Here is a 20,378-nt window from a genome sequence, read left to right on the forward strand (position 1 = left end):
TGCACATGTATTTTTTTCCTTATTTTTAACCAGGGTTGATTAAAAAACAGAAATGAGGAAAGAAGTTACTGACTGAAAATAAATTTAAAAAACTAAGAAAATAAAGGCTTAATTTCTGGAATACACTTCATACCTGGTGTAAGGGAGAGCACTGAATGAAGTTGATGGGGGGCTCACTTTGTTTGCTTTTCAGTCTTAGCATGTTATCAGCATAACCCCAACTCAAAATGGCTGACCACTGGATATCTGTACTGTGCATACTCCGAACACCTAAAATTAAGGTGGAAATAAACAAGATATCAGGCCTGAGAAAGCACAACTATCAGGAAAAACCACAGATAGAGGCCCATTTTCATATAAAAGAGTTTTTTGTAAGTGGGGAGGGGATAACCTGATAAAGGTATTTAATATTATGAAAGGAGTTTGATAGGCTACATATGGAGAGATGTACTTAGAATGGCAAGATGGGGGAAATCAAGATTAGGGATGGATGATCATTTCAAGAGTAGCTAGGAATATAACTGCAGTTTTAAAGTGGAACTCACTACCATATAGAGTAGTTGTTGCAAATAGCCAAATGCATTTAAAGGGATAGTAGAGCAAGAAAGGATAAGAACGACATGGTGATACTGTTGGATGATGAAAAAGTTGGAGGCAGCTTGAGGTGGTGCATAAACCCAAGTCTAAACCACTTAGCGCCTTTGGCTGAATGACCTGCTTTTCTGCTGATTATGAATTCCTGAAATAATTGTGCAGAGAAGAAACGCTATAAATCCATTCTATACCTTGCTCCTTACTGTATATCATCATAAGGCAAAATTTCTTTGACAGACCACAAATGGCTCTGGTTGGCAATGCTAATAGCGATCCAAACTGTTCCCCATGGGGTTGACAGAAGCAAACTACAGGATCTGGTGCACTGGGAGATCCCACATACTCGCCCCATTTCAGTCCTTGAATCCATGGCAGGGGACTCTGAAACAAGAGGCCACACATTAGAATAAACAGTGGATCAACTCTTGCAGATCTCAAAGCATTTTCACCCAAAAGAGACTTTAATTTATGGTTAACAATGCTACGATATTAGTAATCACCAAACCTGAAAACTATATTGTTGACAATTAGCTGCTTAAATTTTGTCAGGGTTTTAAACAAAGGAAATTCTTCACTTTGAAGAACAAAATATCTGTGTATCAACTGATATTTGTTTGTTCACATTAAATAAAAGTATATGACCAACCTAAAAGAAACCTAGCAAAAGTGCAATTGAGAAAGCAAAAACATTCAGAAAATACTCAGGCTCACCAAAAATTAGAAGACGGGTTGCAGTTTTTTTTGTTTAATACAGATGAGCTGACTTTCTGGTGAAAGTCAGTAGTTACTGATACCTACAACATGTAAAACTGACAGGCAGGGAAAGACCAGTTTCTAAATTTGAAAACAGAAGCACCACTTAGAACAGAACAGACTAGACTTTATACCGGGTAGACAACTTCCTTGGCTTGCTCTCTGCTCTCTCTGAAAGCAAACTGCACGAGGAGACCCATAGCTGCTGGCAGCTCCCCCTCCATTGAGAGTCTCGGCCCATGTCTGCTGGGATGAATAGTTGTGAAGAGCTGTCGAGGGGTCTGCCCATAGGTCTTGATCATAGTCTCCAGGGCTCGTCTTTGAACTGGGTCTTCAACAGCCGATACATCCATACCAAAGTATGTCTATTATAAAATATGAATCAATTATAAATTCAATTAACATATTTATTTCTATATTTATTGGTCTTAAAATAAAGATCCGTTCCATGAAGGGCATACCATTATGAGGCAACTGAAGACAATGTACTTTATTATATATTTAACTGCTCCAATTTATTATGTTTTTGATAGATTGTGTATCAGTGCAATCTCATGTACAGCTGGCAGTATGGTGCATCAGGAAGGCCAATCTCCAGCCAACAGCCACCAGTGAGGGTGCAGCATGATCTTAAGATATTGTTTAACACTGAGGTGTATTCAGGGTGTTATGGACCAGACCAGACTCCTTCAAAATATTTTAAGGAGGTAGCTTAGACCCTAACTTCCTCTTATTTTAAAGGCAAATGTAATGTGCTGTGTTCCAGAGACAATTTGATTAGCCAAACTACTTGATGTTAAACAAAACACCATTTATTTAAACATTATAGTTAAAAATACGACAAAACAGAAAATTTAGAAGAACAACTCTATCGGAAAAATTAACTGAATAATAGATTCAGTAACTATTACTAATTAACTGTTCCATTGTGTTTCTTCAATGTGAATTGGCTTTAACACAATTGAACAATTTAGACCATTATTTGTAAAAGACAAACTTTCCTTACCTATATTGGCTACAAGCAATTCTGACCCCATTAGTTTAAATGGTGCTGCTATTATGCGATTTTCTTATAACATGAGATTGCACAAGAATGGAATTAGTGTGTTATATCAGAACTGACTGTAGTAACATCCCATAAACACATCTCTAGGCAAAAAGGCAAATTTAGAAAAATAGATTTGTCTCAGAGGTATCCCAGCAGCACAGACAAACTATTGCTGTAACAGCAAAGGGGTTGATGGAGAAGAGATAGGTTTGACTTCTTCAAAACTCCAGCAGCTTCTGCCCTGTTGGGACTCCAACAGCAACTGCCTAATCCTAGGCCTAAAAAATTTACAAAGAATATTAGAAATCCTGGTCTGAGGGGGATGGACACACCCATCCAGGCTGCTTCTATTGTTTCAACTTAAAAAAAAACTTAAGGCCTCCCAAACTGTTTACTTATAGGTCTTCATTAACCACCTTCACACCCCTATCTTAAATCTGGTCTTTCAAAACAAGGAGGACAAAATAACCTCTTAAAGCCACAGAATCATCACAAGGGACAGCAGAGATCTCCAATCATTGTATTAGAAACTGGCTGGAAATGGAAACACCATTGACCCAAAACAATGTGCCAAATTTTCCCAGGCTTGTGGAGACAGGTTAGGAAAAGATACTATGATCAAATTTAGAGAGCTTCAGATTGGCCCCATGAAACATTTCTATCTCTGGACAATCTTGCTATAAGTAGGGCCAAATCAATACCATGTAATTGTCATTTGGAAGAAAGGTGATGGCATCATTGGGATTTTTCTGATGTCAACCCAGTGCCCAAAGACTAATGTCTTTGCCACTTACACCAGCACAGACCTGCTTAAACATGACGACCACAGTTGTGGCAATGAGGCAGTCTGTGGAGGGGTTTCTATCTACAATGATGGCCAGACAGTGTGACGAGGCTCATTTTCTATTATAAAATATTTTGCAAAGCTGCATACAATACCTTCAGCCAGGTGCCTGGTCTTCCCATCTTCATTGAACGGACATTGCTTAAGGAAGTGGCCTTTTAATTTGCTGACTAGAGGAATGGAGTAATGGTGAAAGTCTCACCACTGTCAAATATTGGTAGCTGAGATGTGGTTGACACTGGGATTGCAACCCAACTGGGACAATTCAATCCAATAACTTTCACTATCCATAGACTGTACCTGACATGCTGAATATTCACAGCATTTTCTATTTGAATTTCAGTAAATCTATTTCCCTCTCTCCATGCAAAATTATCCTTAAAAGTCCCAGTTGCAACAGTTTTTCTCAGTAGTAATATATCTATAGATCTGTGATTATCTTGATTAATCAGTATAATCGTGGATTAACATTTGTCCAATTTACAAGTCCAATTGCCCATTATCAGTACAAATATCACATTAGTTACCAAGAAAACAACAATATGTTCAAGTAATAAATCGAAACAAAATAAATCACACCATCATCTCACATCATATTATTATACAACCATTCAAATCCAGAATGTCTGTTAGCTCTTTGAAAGAGCTATCCAGTTATTCCAATTCCTTGCTCCATAACATGCATGCAACAAATACAACAGTAATATTTGAGTAATTTCAAGGTTAAAATTCATTATTCTTCATATTAGTTCACTGCGACATGAAATATTGAAGATAACCGAGAGGAAGAAGCATTGTTATAGATAAACAGCAGTCATCTGTCTACCCATTTAGAAAACACTGTACAAAATACCAAATGGGGAAAATTGTACTCAGCTCTTAGCATATAAAATATTTTTCATTAAAAAGGTACACCATTCCTAAGTAAAGAACATAATAGTTTACTTCTAACCCAAATAAAACCAAACATCTTCAAATTAAATAGAGCAACGTTGTGTTATGGTGCATCGATGATGCAAATCCAGAAAGAGGAGACGCTAATTTCATGCCATTGGCCTCATCATGCAGATGCACCTTGGAAAGTTCATAAATCAAACAAAATTGCTTAAAAGCCCTTGAAGTGCTTCAATCAACCCTTCATATAATATTTTAAAATGTGGTATCTTTTCATTTTCAGTGTTTAGTGTGTCATTTTAATGTATTTTGCTGCATACATTATACTTCAAACTATTTTAAATACAATGAAATGACTAGGGGAATTTAGGACAAATGCTCAGAAAACATTTAGCTCACTTTGTATTTGATAATTCGTTCATAATGATTTCAAAGTTGAAAGGAATGTCGACTTACTGCAGGATGAAAGACATTGATAGCATGAACTGCAGCTCTGCCCTTTTGTTTGTTTCCAAACACCAAATCAATCCAATTGCAAATTGTTTGGGAAACATGCTCCGATTCCAAGGCTTGGCGATGGATTAGAATGTACAGCCGGGGGTCATTGCGAGCCCAAGGTGGAAGGTTAACATGATTTACTCTTTCTCCATTCTGCCGCATCCCAAAGTCAAAACCTGAAAACAGAGCCTAGTTTACTACATATGCCATACTGTGATTCATTGATGAACAGCATAAAGATCTATTGGGAAAACAAAATATTACCACATTAAACAGATCCAATTGCAAATTGTTTGGGAAACATGCTGCCAAAAGTTTACAAGAATTAAGAATAGCATGATTTAATTATCATTGCAACACATTGTCTAGTCATCAACTTAAAGGCTAACTAAATTCCTTTGATATGGCATTTATATCGCATCATTAACTTGGTAAAATATTCCAAAGTGACTCTCAGGGGAGTAATCAAACAAATTAATGTACTGAATATACAGAGATGGTAGAACAGGTAACCAAAAGCTTGAACTAAGATAACTGTTTTAAGGAATGGCTTAAAGGTGGAGAGAAGTGGTGTTTAGGAAAGTAATTCCAGAACCTGAGGATGAAGTTGAAGGAATGACTTCCCAAGGTAGAGGGAAGGAAATTGGACATGTGCAAACACCGGAACTGGAAAAGTAGGGACCTATAAGGCTGTTGGAATTTGCATAGACAGAGGAGTAAATTTGAAAACAAGGATAAGAACTTTGAAATAGAGGTATATTGGACTGGAAGCATGGATGTGGGCCAATGGGATTTATTGCATATCATAGATCATATGACAGTAAATAGCAATGTTACTTGCCATGCACTCAAAACAAAACTTCAGTTACTTTTGCCTATAGCATTGAAAATCACAGAACCATAGAAATTTACAGTTACTAAGTCACCATATCTGTGCTGTAGAGAAATAACAATCCAACCTAATCCCATTTTCCTACCTCTGGCCTTGTAGGTTATAGCACTTCAGCTGCATATCCACTTATTCAAGGTTTGTGTAAAGATTTGTAGCTTGGATGCCACTTATCAAGGTTGTGGGTATGTTTTGCCAAGCTGGAAAGTTAATTTGCAGACGTTTTGTCCCCTGCCAAGGTGACATCTTCAGTGCTTTGGAGCCACCTATAAAACTCTGCTGTTCTGTCTCTTCTGGAATTTATTAGGTTCAGTTTCTGCTGCTTCCGGTTGCCGGTTCTGGTTGTTCATTATATTGGGTCTAGGTCAACGTGCTTTTTGATGGAGCCCATGGCTGTGTGTCATGCTCCTAGAAACTCTTGAACATACCCACCACCATACTTTTATTTTCTAAACTATTTCTTAAAAACAGTCATCAGTTGCTCAACAGATCCAGTTGTCGCCCATTCTTGTAGAAGTCCTGAACAAGAATTCTTCCCTTGTTGTACTGCATTCTCTTGCTCACCACATTTCAAAGTACTTTATTGAAGTAGCTCACAGAACAAGACCAGATAAATGCACAGTTTTTATGAATAACCTTGCTATAAGTCTACAGTCATAAGTAGAGTACATTCTTTCTTGATTAAATGTTTTATTGAGATCTGTGTCTTAATTAAGTTTTTAAAATATAAACTAAGTTAGCCTGGAGCACTTTTTTTTTAAAAAGCAACATGATGGTACTATTTTCTGAGTCTACAGATTGTGAAGGAGCAAAGATGTCCTTTAGTAGAGTGATGTGCTCTTCCTGACAGATGTGGGAGTTTAGGGAGAGTTTTCATGTTACTGCTGATAATGTCTGCAGGAAGCGTGTTTGGTTGCGAATCATATCATATCGCATGGATCTGTTAGAGCGGCAGTTGGAAGCAATGAGGCATTTACAAGAGCTAGAGAGTGTGACGGATGGCAATTATAGGAAAGACGAAAAGCCGCAGATACAGTCAGGTAAATAGGTTAACTCCAGGAAAGGTAGGAGGGATAGGAAGGTAGTGCAGGAGTCTCCTGTGGCAATCCCCATTTCAAACAAGTACGCTGATTTGGAAAATGTAGGGTGTGATGGATTCTCAGGGGAACTTAGCACAAACAGCCACATTTATGGCACCGAGAATGGCTCTAATGTAATGAAGGGTACTTCAGGTTCCAAGCAAATGATTGTGATAGGGGACTCTCTAGTTAGAGGCACAGACAGACGTTTCTGCAGCCAGCAGCAAAAAATCAGAATGGTGCATTGCCTCGCTGGTGCCAGGATCAAGTATATCTTGGAGAGGGTGCAGAATGTTCTCAAATGGAAATAGTGAGGAAAGAGATCAATCTGAGACTGGTACAGTTGGGAAAAGGAGCAAGTCAAACAGTCAGGATCAAAGCAGAGAACAAAGTAGGACTGATAAATTAAACTGCATTTATTTCAATGCAAGAGGCCTAACAGATGAACTCAGGGCATGGTTAGGAGCATGGGACTGGGATATCATTGCAATTACAGAGACATGACTCAGGGATGGACAGGGCTGGAAGCTTCACGTTCCAGGACACAAATGCTATAGGAAAGATAAAAAGGGGCAGGGGGTGGCAAGAGAGGAGGGGGAGCGTTTTTTTTTCATAGGGAGGATATTCCTGGGAATAATCCAGGGAAGACGGGTGGAACTGAGAAATAAGAAAAGGATGATCACTTCATTGGGATTGCATTGGAGACCCCCTGATAGTCAGTAGGAAATTGAGAAACAAATTTGAAAGGAGATTTCGGTTATCTAAGAATAATAGGGTGGTTTTGATAGGGGATGTTAACTTTGCAAACATGAACTGGGACTGCCATAGTATTAAGGGTTTAGGTGGAGAGGAATTTGTTAAATGTGTACAAAAATATTTTCTGATTCAATATGGGGATGTACCTATTAGAGAAGTGCAAAACTTGACCTACTCTTGGGAAATAAGGCAGGGCAGGTGACAGGTGTAGTGGGGGCGCACTTTGGGGCCAGCGACCATAATTCTATTAGTTTTAAAATAGTGATGGAAAAGGATAGACTGGACCTAAAAGTTGAAGTTCTAAATTGGAGGAAGGCTAATTTTGACGGTATTAGGCAAGAACTTTCAAAAGCTGATTGGGGGCAGATGTTCGCAGATAAAGGGACAGCTGGAAAATGGGACTGGTGTGCCACAAGGATTGGTGTTGAGTCCACTGCTTTTCATCATTTATACAAATGATTTGGATGTGAACACAGGAGATATAACAAGTAAGTTTGCAGATAACAAAATTGGAGGCGAAGACAGTTACCTCAGAGTACAATGGGATCTTGATTAGATGGGTTAATGGACCGAGAACTGGCAGATGGACTTTAATTATGTGAGGTGAGGTGCTGCATTTTGGAAAAAGCAAATCAGAGCAGGAATTATACACTTAATGGGAAGGTCCTGGGCAATGTTGCTGAAAAAAGAGACCTTGGAGTGCAGGTTCATAGTTCCTTGAAACTGGAGTTGCAGGTAGATAAGATAGTGAAGAACACATTTGGTATGCTTTGCCTTATTGGTCAGACCATTGAGTATAGAAGTTGGGAGGTCATGATATGGCTGTACAGGACATTGGTTAGGTGGTTAGGCCACTTTTGGACTTCTTCCTATAGGAAGGATATTGTGAAACTTGGAAGGGTTCAGAAAAGATTTACAAGGATGTTGCCAGGGTTTGGAAGATTTGAGCTACAGGCAGAAGTTGAATAGGCTGGGGCTGTTTTCCATGGAGTATCAGAGGCGGAGAGGTGATGTTACAGAAGTTTATAAAATCATGATGGGCGTGTTTATGATAAATAGACAAGGTCATTTCGTCGGGGTGGGTGAGTCCAGAACTAGAGGATATAGGTTTAGGGTGAGAGGGGAAAAATTTAAAAGGGACCTAAGGAGCAACATTTTCACACAACAGGTGGCACATGTATGGAATGAGCTGCCAGAGGAAGTGGTGGAGGCTGGTACAATTATAACATTTAAAAGGAATCTGGATGGGCATATGAATAAGGGTTTAGAGGGATATGGGCCAAGTGTTGGCAAACGGGACTAGATTGGGTTAGGATATCTGGTTGGCATGGACAAGTTGGACAGAAGGGTCTGTTTCCATGCTGTACATCTGTGACTAATACTTCATAGTAGGACCTCATGTTACTTCATTACTTATTTTGCACTTATATATTCGTCACAGCATATCATCACCATGAATGGTGATAGAAACATGCAAGATTTTCCTGACCATGAGTACATTTTTGTCCAAGACATAAATTCGGTTTCTGATATCTGCATATGTAATTTGGCTTGTAGATCCTAATAGGCTTGTTATGAAATATACATTTATACCAAGTTAAAAATCACACAACACCAGGTTATAGTCCAACAGGTTTAACTGGAAGCACACTAGCTTTCGACGCTCCTTCATCAACTGATTGTCCTCAGGTGAAGGAGTGTCGCTCCGAAAGCTAGTGTGCTTCCAATTAAACCTGTTGGACTATAACCTGGTGTTGTGAGATTTTTAAATTTGTACACCCCAGTCCAACACCGGCATCTCCAAATCATGACTACATTTATAACATTTACCTTCTCTATTGACCAAGAACTCTGGAAGATAAAAGAATTCTGGAATGAGCTCTTTCACATCAGTCATAGATTCATATGAGGATAGGCGCCAGGTAGTATTCATAGAGTGAAATGTTCGATCTGGGATATCAAAACTTTGATCTAAATACAGAACACAATTCAGGATTACTACTATAGAGAAAGGGCTTATATTTTATATAGAATGTCTTATGAGCACAAGATATCTTAAAATGCTTTACAGACAATAAGCAACTTTAAAGAGGAAACATTGTTGTCATGTAGGAAACACAGAAGCTAATTTGCATCCCACAAAATGTGATAATGACCACATATTTTTAGGTTAGATTATATTCCCTCGAGTGTGGAAACAGGCCCTTCTGCCCAACCAGTCCACACCGACCCTCTGAAGAGTAACCCACCCAGACCAATTTCCCTCTGACTAATGCACCTATGGGCAATTTAACATGGCCAATTCACCTGAACTGCACATCTTTGAATTGTGGGAGAAACCGGACCTGTCCTGAAGAAGGATGTTAACTGTGCATTCTCTCCACAGATGCTGTCAGACCTCCTGAGTTCACCCAACAATTTCTGTTTATGTCCTTCAGATGTTGGTTGAGGAATAAACATTGGCCAGAAGAGCTAGGATAACTTTCCTAATCTTCACTGAAATGGTGCTGTGGGATCTTTTGCATCTATCCAATAGATAGATGGGGTCTGTTTAATGACTCATTTGAAAGATGACACCTCCAACAGTGCAATACTTTCTCAGTACTGAACTGTAATGCAGGCTTGATTTTCATGCCCAGAAATGGGTATAATACTTAAGATGAGGCCTAGGCAATGATTTTCCACTTTATTCCTCTACTACTAAAGCCAACGATCCCATGCCATTTTTTAAAAACAGTCTTCTCATATTGTCCTGTCACCTTGATACCTTTGTTTATGTGAGTGCATTTGTGTTGTTGTTTCTGCATCTATTATCAAGGAAGAGAGAGCAAGACATCGAGATAGAAATAGTCCTGTTGGGCAGACGCAGCATGGGTTCATGAAAGGCCAATACCTCCGCCGTATCTGGTCCCAGGAGGACCAGTTCCATCACAGAACACAGCAGATGGCATCCTTCTTTAAAGGCCATAATTTCCCTTCCTACATGGTTGAAGATACCCTCCAACACATCTCATCCACGTCCCGCACCTCCGTCCTCAAACCCCACCCCTCCAAATGCAACAAGGACAGAACCCCCCCCCCCCCCCCCCCCCCGGTCCTCACCTTCCACCCCACCAACCTCTGCATAAACCACATCATCCGCCGACATTTCCACCACCTACAAATGGACCCCACCAACAGGGATATATTTCCCTCCCCACCTGCTTTCCGCAAAGACTGTTCCCTCTGTGACTACCAAGTCAGGTCCACGCACCCCCCCAACAACTTACCCTCTCCTCCTGGCATCACTGGAGTTGCAATACCTGCACCCACACCTCCCCCCTCCCCTCCTTTTAAGGCCCCAAAAGGAGCCTTACACATCCAAAATTTCATCTGCACATCCACCAATGTCATTTATTGTATCTATTGCTCCCAATGCGGTCTCCTTTACATTGGGGAGACTGGACGCCTTTGCGCAGAGCGCTTTAGGGAACATCTCCAGGACACCCCCACCAATCAACCCCACCGCCCCGTGGCCGAACATTTCAACTCCCCCTCCCACTCTGCCAAGGACATGCAGGTCATGGGCCTCCTTCACCGCCACTCCCTCACCACCCGACACCTGGAGGAAGAACGCCTCATCTTCTGCCTCGGAACACTTCAACCCCAGGGCATCAATGTGGACTTCCTCATTTCCCCTCCCCCCACTTTACCCTAGTTACAACCTTCCAGCTCAGCACCATCCTCATGACCTGCCCTACCTGCCAATCTTCCTTCCCACCTATCCCCTCCACCCTCCTCTTCGACCAATCACCTCCATCCCCACCTCCATCCACCTATTGTACTCTTAGCTACCTTTTTCCCAGCACCACACCCCTCCCATTCATCTCTCCACCCTGGAGGCACCTGCCTCATTCCCGATGAAGGGCGTTCGCCCGAAACGTCAATTTTCCTGTTCCTTGGATGCTGCCTGACGGCTGTGCTTTTCCAGCACCATTCTAATCTTGAATCATGAAAGGCAGGTCATGCTTAACTAATCTACTGGAATTCTATGAAGACATTATGAGGATGATAGACAACGAGGACTCAGAAGGTGTGGTCTATCTAGATTTCCAAAAGGCATTTAACAAAGTGCCGCAGAAAAGGCTGTTGCATAAGATAAAGATGCATGGTGTTACGGGTAATGGATGAGCATGGATAGAGGATTGGTTAACTAACAGGAAGCAAAGAATGGGTTGATTCTGGAATTGGGAAGGTTGGCTTACGAGGAGAGACTGAGTAGACTGGGATTATACTCATTGGAATTTAGGAGAATGAGGGGGAATCTTATAGAAACACATAAAATTATGAAGGGAATTGATAAGATACAAATGGAGAGGATGTTTCTACTGCTGGGTGAAACTAAGACAACAAGGCACAGTCTTAAAATTAGGGGGAGCAGATTTAGGACTGAATTGAGAAGGGACTTCTTCACCCAGAGGGTTGTGAATCTGTGGAATTCCCTGCCCAGTGAAGTAGTTGTGCCTTCATCATTGAATGTTTTTGTAGCTAAGCTAGATACTTTTTTGAACAGTAAAGGAATTAAGGGTTAAAGTGAGAGGTTAGATAGGTGGAGCCGAGATCACAAAAAGATCAGCCATGATCATATTGAATGGCAGAGCGGGCTCAAAGGGCCAAATGACCTACTCCTGCTCCTGCTCCTAGTTCTTATGTTCATACGTTCATCCTTTTATATTATACTATTTACTTCATTGTGTCCCCTTATTCTTTCTATTAAAATGTATTACTTTATACTTATGAACTATACACACTTCAGAAACTATTACAAAGTTAACTCTAGGACTGAACAGACTTAGGATTTTCCATAATCATTCATTTAAAACCACAGTCAACAACATCTCAAATTACTTTACTTGTAATTCTTTCTTTTTACTGATATTATTTTGGTGACTTAATACTTCAAATTGCTCAAAACTTTGTACTTTAAATAATAAAACTCCGTTAGTGACATAGAGCTCCAATAGAAAAAGCGAAAGTAGATACATGTTCTTTTGAAACCTAAATTGTTATATAGTTGAGGAAGACCGTATCAGTTAATTCTCTCATTAACACCTTTGAAGTCTAGGATACATATTTCTAATTTATATAATAATATTTACAAAATTTTCAAATGCTAATATGTTACTGGACTGGATGTTGCTGTTTCCACCTTAATTGTATATGGCAGAATTTAAGATGAGCAGCAACTACTCGTTGGTTTATTAGATCTTACCCTGGTAAGCCAGGAACATTTTGGTGAATGGTGGCATCCTAACTAGGAAGTGCAAGACTGTTCCACTGTTTGAGTAATGAGACCCATAATGATATGGCTGTACAGGTGGCATTGGATCATCTTCCTGAGCCCCTTTACGATATTCCTCCTCTAGATACTAATGAAAGAAAAAAATACATTTGCTTAGCCACATTAGGTGATGACTGAGGCTGCTGATGGTGAATATACAGCAGATTGATGATTGTCTGCAAATCTTTTAAAATCATCCTAAAACTGGAAAATCAGACAATAAACAGTTGCTGAAAGATCCAAAGTAGCACTCGATGTGCTTTCTTTTACAAGTTTACTCTCAGGATCTGGTGTTGCTGACTAAGCCAGCATTTATTGTCTATCCCTTGTTGCCCTTGAGACAATGGTGGTGAGCTGCATCCTTGAACAGCTGCTGTCTGTTTGGTGTAGGTGCACCCACATTATTGTTAGGGAGAAATATCCAGAATTTTGACTCACTGAAGGAATGGCGATTTCTTTCAAGCTCAGGATGGTGAGTAGCTTGGAAGAGAACTTGCATATGGTGCTTTTCCCTCCTGAAATCCTTGCCCTTCTAGGTGCTACTGGATGTCAGTCTGGAAGGTGCTGATAAAGCCTTCGTGAATTTATGCAGTGCATCTTGTAGATGAAGCACACCATTGCAACATAGTGTCAGTGGTGTATGAATGGAATTGTATGGTTTTGGTGCCAACAAAGCAAGTTTTGTTCCGGATGGTGTCAAACTCCTTAAGTGTTGTTCGAGCTGCACTCATCCAAGCAAGTGGAGAGTATGCTATCATACTCCTGACTTGTACTTTGTGGATGATGGACAGGCTTTGGAGAGGCAGAAAGTGAGCTACTCGCTGCAAGATTTCTAGCCTTTGACCTGCTCTGGTAGCAACAACATTAATATGGCTAATTCAGTTCAGTTTCTGGTCATTGGCAACCCCAAAAGATGTTGATAGTGGGAGATTCAGTGATGGTGATACAATTGAGTGTCATGGGGCAATGGTTAGAATCTCTCTAGTTGGAAATGGCCATTGCTGGGCATATGTGAGATGTATATGACATGTACTTGCCATTTGTCAGCCCAGAGCCTGGATATGTCCAGCTTTTGTTGCATTTGAGAATGGGCTGCTTCAGTATTTGAGGAGTTGCGAATGATGTGGAACATTGTGTTATCATTGACAAACATCCCCACTTACGACCTTATGTTAGAGGGAAGGCCATTGATGAAGCAACTATAGATGGATTGGGCCTGGGACATGATGTTGGGGAACTCCTACAGAGATATCCTGGAGTTGAGCTGACTGACCTTCAACAACCAGAACCATCTTCGTATGTACCAAGTATAATTCCAGCTAACAGAAAGTTTTACCTCTGATTTCCATTCACACCAGTTTTGTTAAGGCTCCTTGATGCCACATTCTTTCAAACTTTGACATCAAGGGCCATCACTCTCGCCTCACCTCCTGGAAATCAGCACTTTTGTTAAATATTTGGACCAAATCTGTAATGAGGTCAGGATCTGAGTAGCCCCAGTGGAACCCAAAGTGGGCATCAGTGAGCAGGTTATTGCTAAGTAAGTGCTGTTCGATAGCACTGCTGATGACATCTTTCAAATCGCTACAGGGTCAGGTAGATGCTGTTCTGGAACAACTTGGCTACGGATGCAACAGGTTTTGGAGCACAGGATTTCAGTGCTATTGCTGGAATTTATCAGGGCCCATGACCTTTGCAGTATCCAGTGCATCCAACCGTTTCTTGATCGCACATGGAGTGAATCAAATTTTGTGTGCACACTAAAACCATATCAGGCACATGCCACAGGCCATAACAGTCTGAGTGTCCACCTAAAATTGCCATTCAATTCTTTTTTGGGGGATTGTAATAGCACCATTCAAGACCCTTTTGTGAAACTGGTTTCAGTGTAAGCAGACCCCTGTGGTCAATTTCCTTAAAATAAAAATCAAATAAATCAGCTATCTTTAAAAAGAATTGCTCAAATTTGCAAGAAAAAAAAAGTACAAAATTTTTGCTTAACTCAACACAAAACTAGGAAAACAAAAAACAGTGCAGCAATAAGCCATACAGCCCTTTGAACCTACCCTGCCATTATACAATAAGGTCACAACTGATCTTCAAGCTCAATTCCTGCCCAATTTCCTTAGGTCATGATGCCATTAGAGGCCAAACATATATCGATCTTGGCCTTGAGTATAATCACAGCTCAGTACAGCCTTTCCCCCAATGTTAATGGATCTTTTCAGGAAATTTCAGAATCTGTACCTTCACCAAAACTAAATCAGCTCTTCTTTGGGAAAAGCCTAATTGCGTAGTAAGCTATACAGTTGAAATCTGTCCATGAATTTTGAGATATAGTGTTTTCGGATAAGCAGACCAACAAACAAGGGCAAAAACATTACCTTTACCCACCTTCAGCAGTGGAGATAAAAACTAGAATAGATTGGTCAAATATCCCTTTCATGAAATCTGATTATAATGCTCTAAATCATGAGCAACTTTTCATTAACTGATGATATACTTGTTGGCAGTTCCCTGTTTGATCTTTCTGGCCTTCTCTTTAATTACCAATGCACCAACACCAGTCCAGAATTCAGGGAATTTTGAAAAATCAATGCATCTATCACTTTCAGAACTACAAGCTGAGGGCCAAATCCCAAAGTGGCCTACTCTTCTTTTTTTTTTAATATCAAGAAACACAAAGGAAGCTTCCAAATTAATATCTTGTAAACAGGCATACAGGAAGCTTTTAAATGTTCAACATCAAATGTTTCTGCCACCTAGGAATAAATGGCATTATTTGTGAATGGTGGTTTCATCAATCTGCTTTTCTCAACAGTCTTGCTGTAATTTATACTATAATTGAAATACTGAATAGATACTGTAAACCTTAAGCCTCTTATTTTCTATGACTGCTTATTTGGATGTTACGTGAAATTAGTTTAACAAGTAGTCCAAGATTCTACATTAGGTTCTAATCCAGTTACCATGCACCCCAATACTGAGCAGTGAGATGGTGAATGGGTAATCCATTTATATAAAAATTATTTTGTGGAATGAGTATGACACTGGAAATGCCTAAATGTATTGCTCATCTCTAAATGTCCTTGGGAAAGTGGTGGTGAACTGCCTTCTTGAACTGTTGTGCCATTTACTCGATGATGTAATGTGCTCAAGCTGACCTTTTAACCTTTGGTCTGCAATGAAATCCAGCCAAGATTGATGGGGTATTCGATTAGCCGTTAAGTCTTTACAAAATGAAGTTGTGAGGGTCTCAACTGAAAATGAAGGAAAAAGTAAACCGTTCTGAGACTACAGCAACAGGCAGCAGAGCTGTGCTCTGAACATATGTTGCACTTAGCTTAAGAGTACTTGATGAAATGTAATACAACCTAAAATGATCAAAAAAAATCTTTTCTCAGCATCAACCACCTGCTGCTGTTTAAAAAATTATTAGAACAATTCTCCATTTATCAAACATGAAAAGATCACAATTTATTTTAATTACTCACCTTATAGTTATCCACATAACGATCTTCCTTTTCTTTGGATTGTACGGCAATAGGTTTCAGAAGATTTCTGAAAAAAATTGCATTGCGATCAAAATAAAGCCTCCAACAAGAAGTTACCCTAAAATATATGTTTAACAATTCCCAATACAATAAGTTCCCTATTCCATTGTCGCTTGACACCATAAGGAGTAACTCAGACATTTTTGTTCCACAAGGAATTACTCAGTGAAACCAATATATTTGAGGACATTGGATATAAATCTCATAACAGATGTACAATGTGTGTGTGCGTGTGCGCATGTATATAATAAAAAAATTACCTGTAAATAGCAGGTTCATTTAGGTCAACTGTTTCACTAGAATAGTCCCTCATTACGAAAGGAAAAACAGGATACTGCATAAGATCATTGAAGGAGCGACCTGCATGTTTATTCAAATGGGTCAAATACTCAAAATTTGTAATCTGTCCTGAGCACCACAACTGGGTCAGAGCTGAAATGTTCCCATATTCTAATAAATTTGGTAGGTTGGAAGTAAGAATGTTGTGATGAACATCATCCCGAACCTATATGGGAGGAAGAAATAGAATTAACTAAATGAAGAATCATTCAATCAATAAAAATGACATCAGTTAACAGCTTTATAAGCCAATTAGCAGGCGAGAGGAAGTCTCTGAGATTATCAATGTCATCAAAAGAAGCAGGCAAGAGGATGACCCTGAGGCAGGCAGTCAACAGCATGAAATAATTGTAAGGTTTTATTAATACAAAGGTGGTGGAGTTCCCATGCGTTTGGTAGCCTTTTCCCCCTCACAGACAGGATGACAAACTTGGAAGGTGCTGTCAAAGAAATTATGTTGAGTTACTACAGTGTACCTTGTAGAAGATATACACTGCTGTCACTGTGCACTGGTAGTGAAGGGAGTGCTGGTTAAGTTGACTGCTTTGCCCCAGATGAGTATTATTGGAACTGTATTCATCCAGGCAACTGGTAAGTATTCCATCACACTCTAGATTTGTGCTTTGAAGATTGTGGACAAGAGGAACTACTTGCCACAGAAATCACAGCTTCTTTCTTGCTCTTTTAGCCACAATATTTATATAGCTCGTCCAGTTCAGTTTCTGCTCAATGGCAATACCCAATGGCAATAAATGATCATGCTAATAAATATCGAGGGGAATTACAGAACTCTCATTTGTTGGAGATGGTCATTGCCTGGCACTTTTCCAGCACAAATGTTACTTTGCAACTATTGAGACAATTTTGCCTAGGTCTTGCTGCATGGCTAAAAGTTGCTTTGGTATCTGACACATTGCAAGTGATGTTCAACATTGGACAATTATCAGAGAACATCCCAACATCTGACCTAATGATGGAGGTATGACTCCAGACATTGAAGAGTCTTCATCCGTTTTCCATTAACTCCAGTTTTATTACTAGGGCTCATTGATGCCATACTTATTTAAATGCTGACTTGATATCAAGGACGATCACTCTCACCTCAACTCAAGTTCAATCCTTTTGTCTACGTTTGAACCAAAACTGTAACTGAGGTGAGGATCTGCTTCTTGTAGAACACATAAAACGAGCTAAGAGTTACTGACTTGTAGAAAAGATAGAAGGGTGAGTGAGTGAAAGGCGAAAACATTGTAACTACAGTTTTGCTTCTCATCTCTAAAATAAAGTAATAAAATGAAAATGAATCCAATACCTTTGTATTGTCAAATGCCAGAAGAAGTGTTCTGCCATTGATTAGAAAGATTTCCAAGGCATTGTCACGCAGCTGCCACCATCGCTTGTGAACCTCTTTAATTTCTTCATAAGTCCAGGAGAATGAAGCTGGCTCAGTTTCCACTCCAGAACTCTGTAAAATAACAATATCATGGACTGAAATTGTATTTTTCATAAATACTGAGTTATAAAGAATGCATGTGTATTAATATGGGTTACTTAATTTCTGCAGAGCATCTTAACGACTTCCAACAAAATAAAGATACAAGAACACCAACTTCCTTGCTCCTCTTTGAATGATGACATTGTACTTTATGTTCTCCTGAATGTCATGCAAAAGTCAGAAAAAAATCTGACAACATAGGCCTCCTTCAGTAATGCACTAATGTGCTTGTCTGTTATGGGCTTAAACTTACATTCCTTCTGAATTAGAGGCAGGAATACAAGCTAGCTCAAGACTACTTCTCATTTGAAATAATTACAAAATCAAACTATTTTTTAAAAATTCTATTCCAAATTGCACTAAACTTTATTTTATTTAAACAGTAAGAATGTTATTAAACACAATCATGACTATACAGTTTAATGTATAAAGGATATGGTTTATTAATTTAGTTACATACACGACCCTCCACTTTACATATTTTGTCTTCCATTGTAAAGTGAATCCAATAGGTTTGTTTTTAACAAAAACAGAAATTGCTGGAAAATCTCAGCAGATTTGGCAGCATCTTGGAGAGAAATTAGAATTAACATTTTGGGTCCGGTGACTCTTCTTCAGATCTGAAACGTTAACTGATTTCTCTCCACAAATGCTGCCAGATCTGCTGAGTTTTTCCAGCAATTTTTGGTTTTTGTTTCTGATTTCCAGCATCTGCAACAGTTTTAGGTTAGCTTTTAAAATGTGATTGTGTACTTACAGGATGTTCAAAGGCATCAGCAGCATTATCCTCAACAAAATACATTCCTGACTCCCCTGAAAAGCAACACATTTCTGTCAATTCCCTACATCAATTGAACTAAAATATCTTAGAACACAGGTCTAGTAACAATTCATGGGAAAATTCACAATGGTTACTCACCTAAAAGGAGTTCACCAAGTGTTTCTCGAGAGGGGGCAACATTGATGCATTTGCGAATGAACCTAGTGAAGAAAACAAAATGTTGGTTTCAGTGAGATAAACATCAATCAAGGTAATCACAATACAAATGTGTCTCTTCTTCCATAACAAGGTTATTTTATCCTGGATCCAAAGTGGATTTGGATCTCTATTTGGAACAAAAGAATTTGTAATGCAATGAGAATAGAATCTCAGAATTGTAATGGCGTTGGAGATGACATTTGGCCCAGAGAATCTGCACTGGCTCTGAGAATTTTAACTTGGTACCAATCACTTGCCTTTTCCTAATTCTGCACATTGTTTCTATTAAATAACTATCCAGTGCTCTCTTAAATGTCTCAATTGAACCTGCTCCCACCATAATTTCAGGCAATGCATTCCATACCTTAGCTACTCGCTGTGTGAAAAAACGTTTTTCTCACGTCACGTCTGCTTTTTAAAAATTTCAAAACAATTGAAAACTGTGCCCTCTGGCTCTCATTAGTGAATGATTGATAATGGTTTTCACCATCTAATCAGTTCCTCTGGGGAATGCAGCCAAATTCCAGCTGCTCAAAGAGGAGCAGAACAAGAGGGAGAACATTTAGTGGTAAGAGATTCAGTGGTGAGGGGTACGGATAGGTGCTTCTGATGCCACAGCAGTGATTGCAGAATGATGTGCTGCCTTCCTGGGGCCAGGGTCAAAAATGTCATTGAACGACTACTCTGAAGGGGGAAAGAGAATAATCAGATATTTTGACCATAGGTAGAAAGAGGGATCAGGTCCTGAAACAAAAAGAGAAGCTAACAAAGCAATAGATTACACTGCCATATGCTAGTGAGTGTAGAAATAGAATAGAATAGGCAGAAAGAAAAGATGAATGCATGGCTGAAGAGCTTGGGGTAGGGTAGTGAATTTTGATTCCTGGATCGTTGGGAAAGTGGAAATCCCTGTTTCTTGAAAAAGTGTCACCCTTATAAGTCTGACAGTTTGTACCTGAACTGGAACAGAATCCTTGTGGGAAAGTTTGCTGACGGGGTTGGTGTGGGTTTAAACTAATTTGGTAGGGAAACAGGATACAGAGTGGAGATATAGTCAGGGGAAATGTACAGACAACTATAGAACAACCAAGTCATTCTGGAAGACAGGCGAATATAGTCAAGTTATAGCACAAGGGAGCATGGCAAGAAAGGGCGGCACAGTGGCTCAGTGGTTAGCACTGCTGCCTCACAGCGCCAGATTCGATCCCTGCCCTGGGCGACTGTCTGTGTGGAGTTTACACATTCTCCCCGTGTCTGCAAGTGTTTCCTCCGGGTGCTCTGGTTTCCTCCCACAATGCGAAGATGTGCAGATCAGGTGAATTGGCCACGCTAAATT

General features: G+C 39.7%; 1 protein-coding gene across 3 annotated transcripts in view; it reads right to left on the bottom strand.

The window, feature by feature from the left end:
* The window catches only part of lyst (lysosomal trafficking regulator), a 369,211-nt gene that overhangs the window by 18,839 nt on the left and 329,994 nt on the right, over positions 1 to 20,378 (bottom strand). For all 3 annotated transcript variants that reach the window (XM_072559529.1, XM_072559520.1, XM_072559538.1), the window contains 11 exons: positions 18,983 to 19,044; positions 18,821 to 18,876; positions 17,881 to 18,033; positions 16,490 to 16,734; positions 16,170 to 16,236; positions 12,607 to 12,763; positions 9,186 to 9,326; positions 4,590 to 4,807; positions 1,482 to 1,712; positions 786 to 975; positions 134 to 270 (listed from right to left, as the gene is read on the bottom strand). In XM_072559529.1, the coding sequence (XP_072415630.1) occupies positions 134 to 270; positions 786 to 975; positions 1,482 to 1,712; positions 4,590 to 4,807; positions 9,186 to 9,326; positions 12,607 to 12,763; positions 16,170 to 16,236; positions 16,490 to 16,734; positions 17,881 to 18,033; positions 18,821 to 18,876; positions 18,983 to 19,044 (1,657 nt within the window). The remainder of the gene's footprint in view (positions 1 to 133; positions 271 to 785; positions 976 to 1,481; positions 1,713 to 4,589; positions 4,808 to 9,185; positions 9,327 to 12,606; positions 12,764 to 16,169; positions 16,237 to 16,489; positions 16,735 to 17,880; positions 18,034 to 18,820; positions 18,877 to 18,982; positions 19,045 to 20,378) is intronic.

Source organism: Chiloscyllium punctatum, chromosome 3, assembly GCF_047496795.1.
Source record: "Chiloscyllium punctatum isolate Juve2018m chromosome 3, sChiPun1.3, whole genome shotgun sequence".
Classification (NCBI taxonomy): domain Eukaryota; kingdom Metazoa; phylum Chordata; class Chondrichthyes; order Orectolobiformes; family Hemiscylliidae; genus Chiloscyllium; species Chiloscyllium punctatum.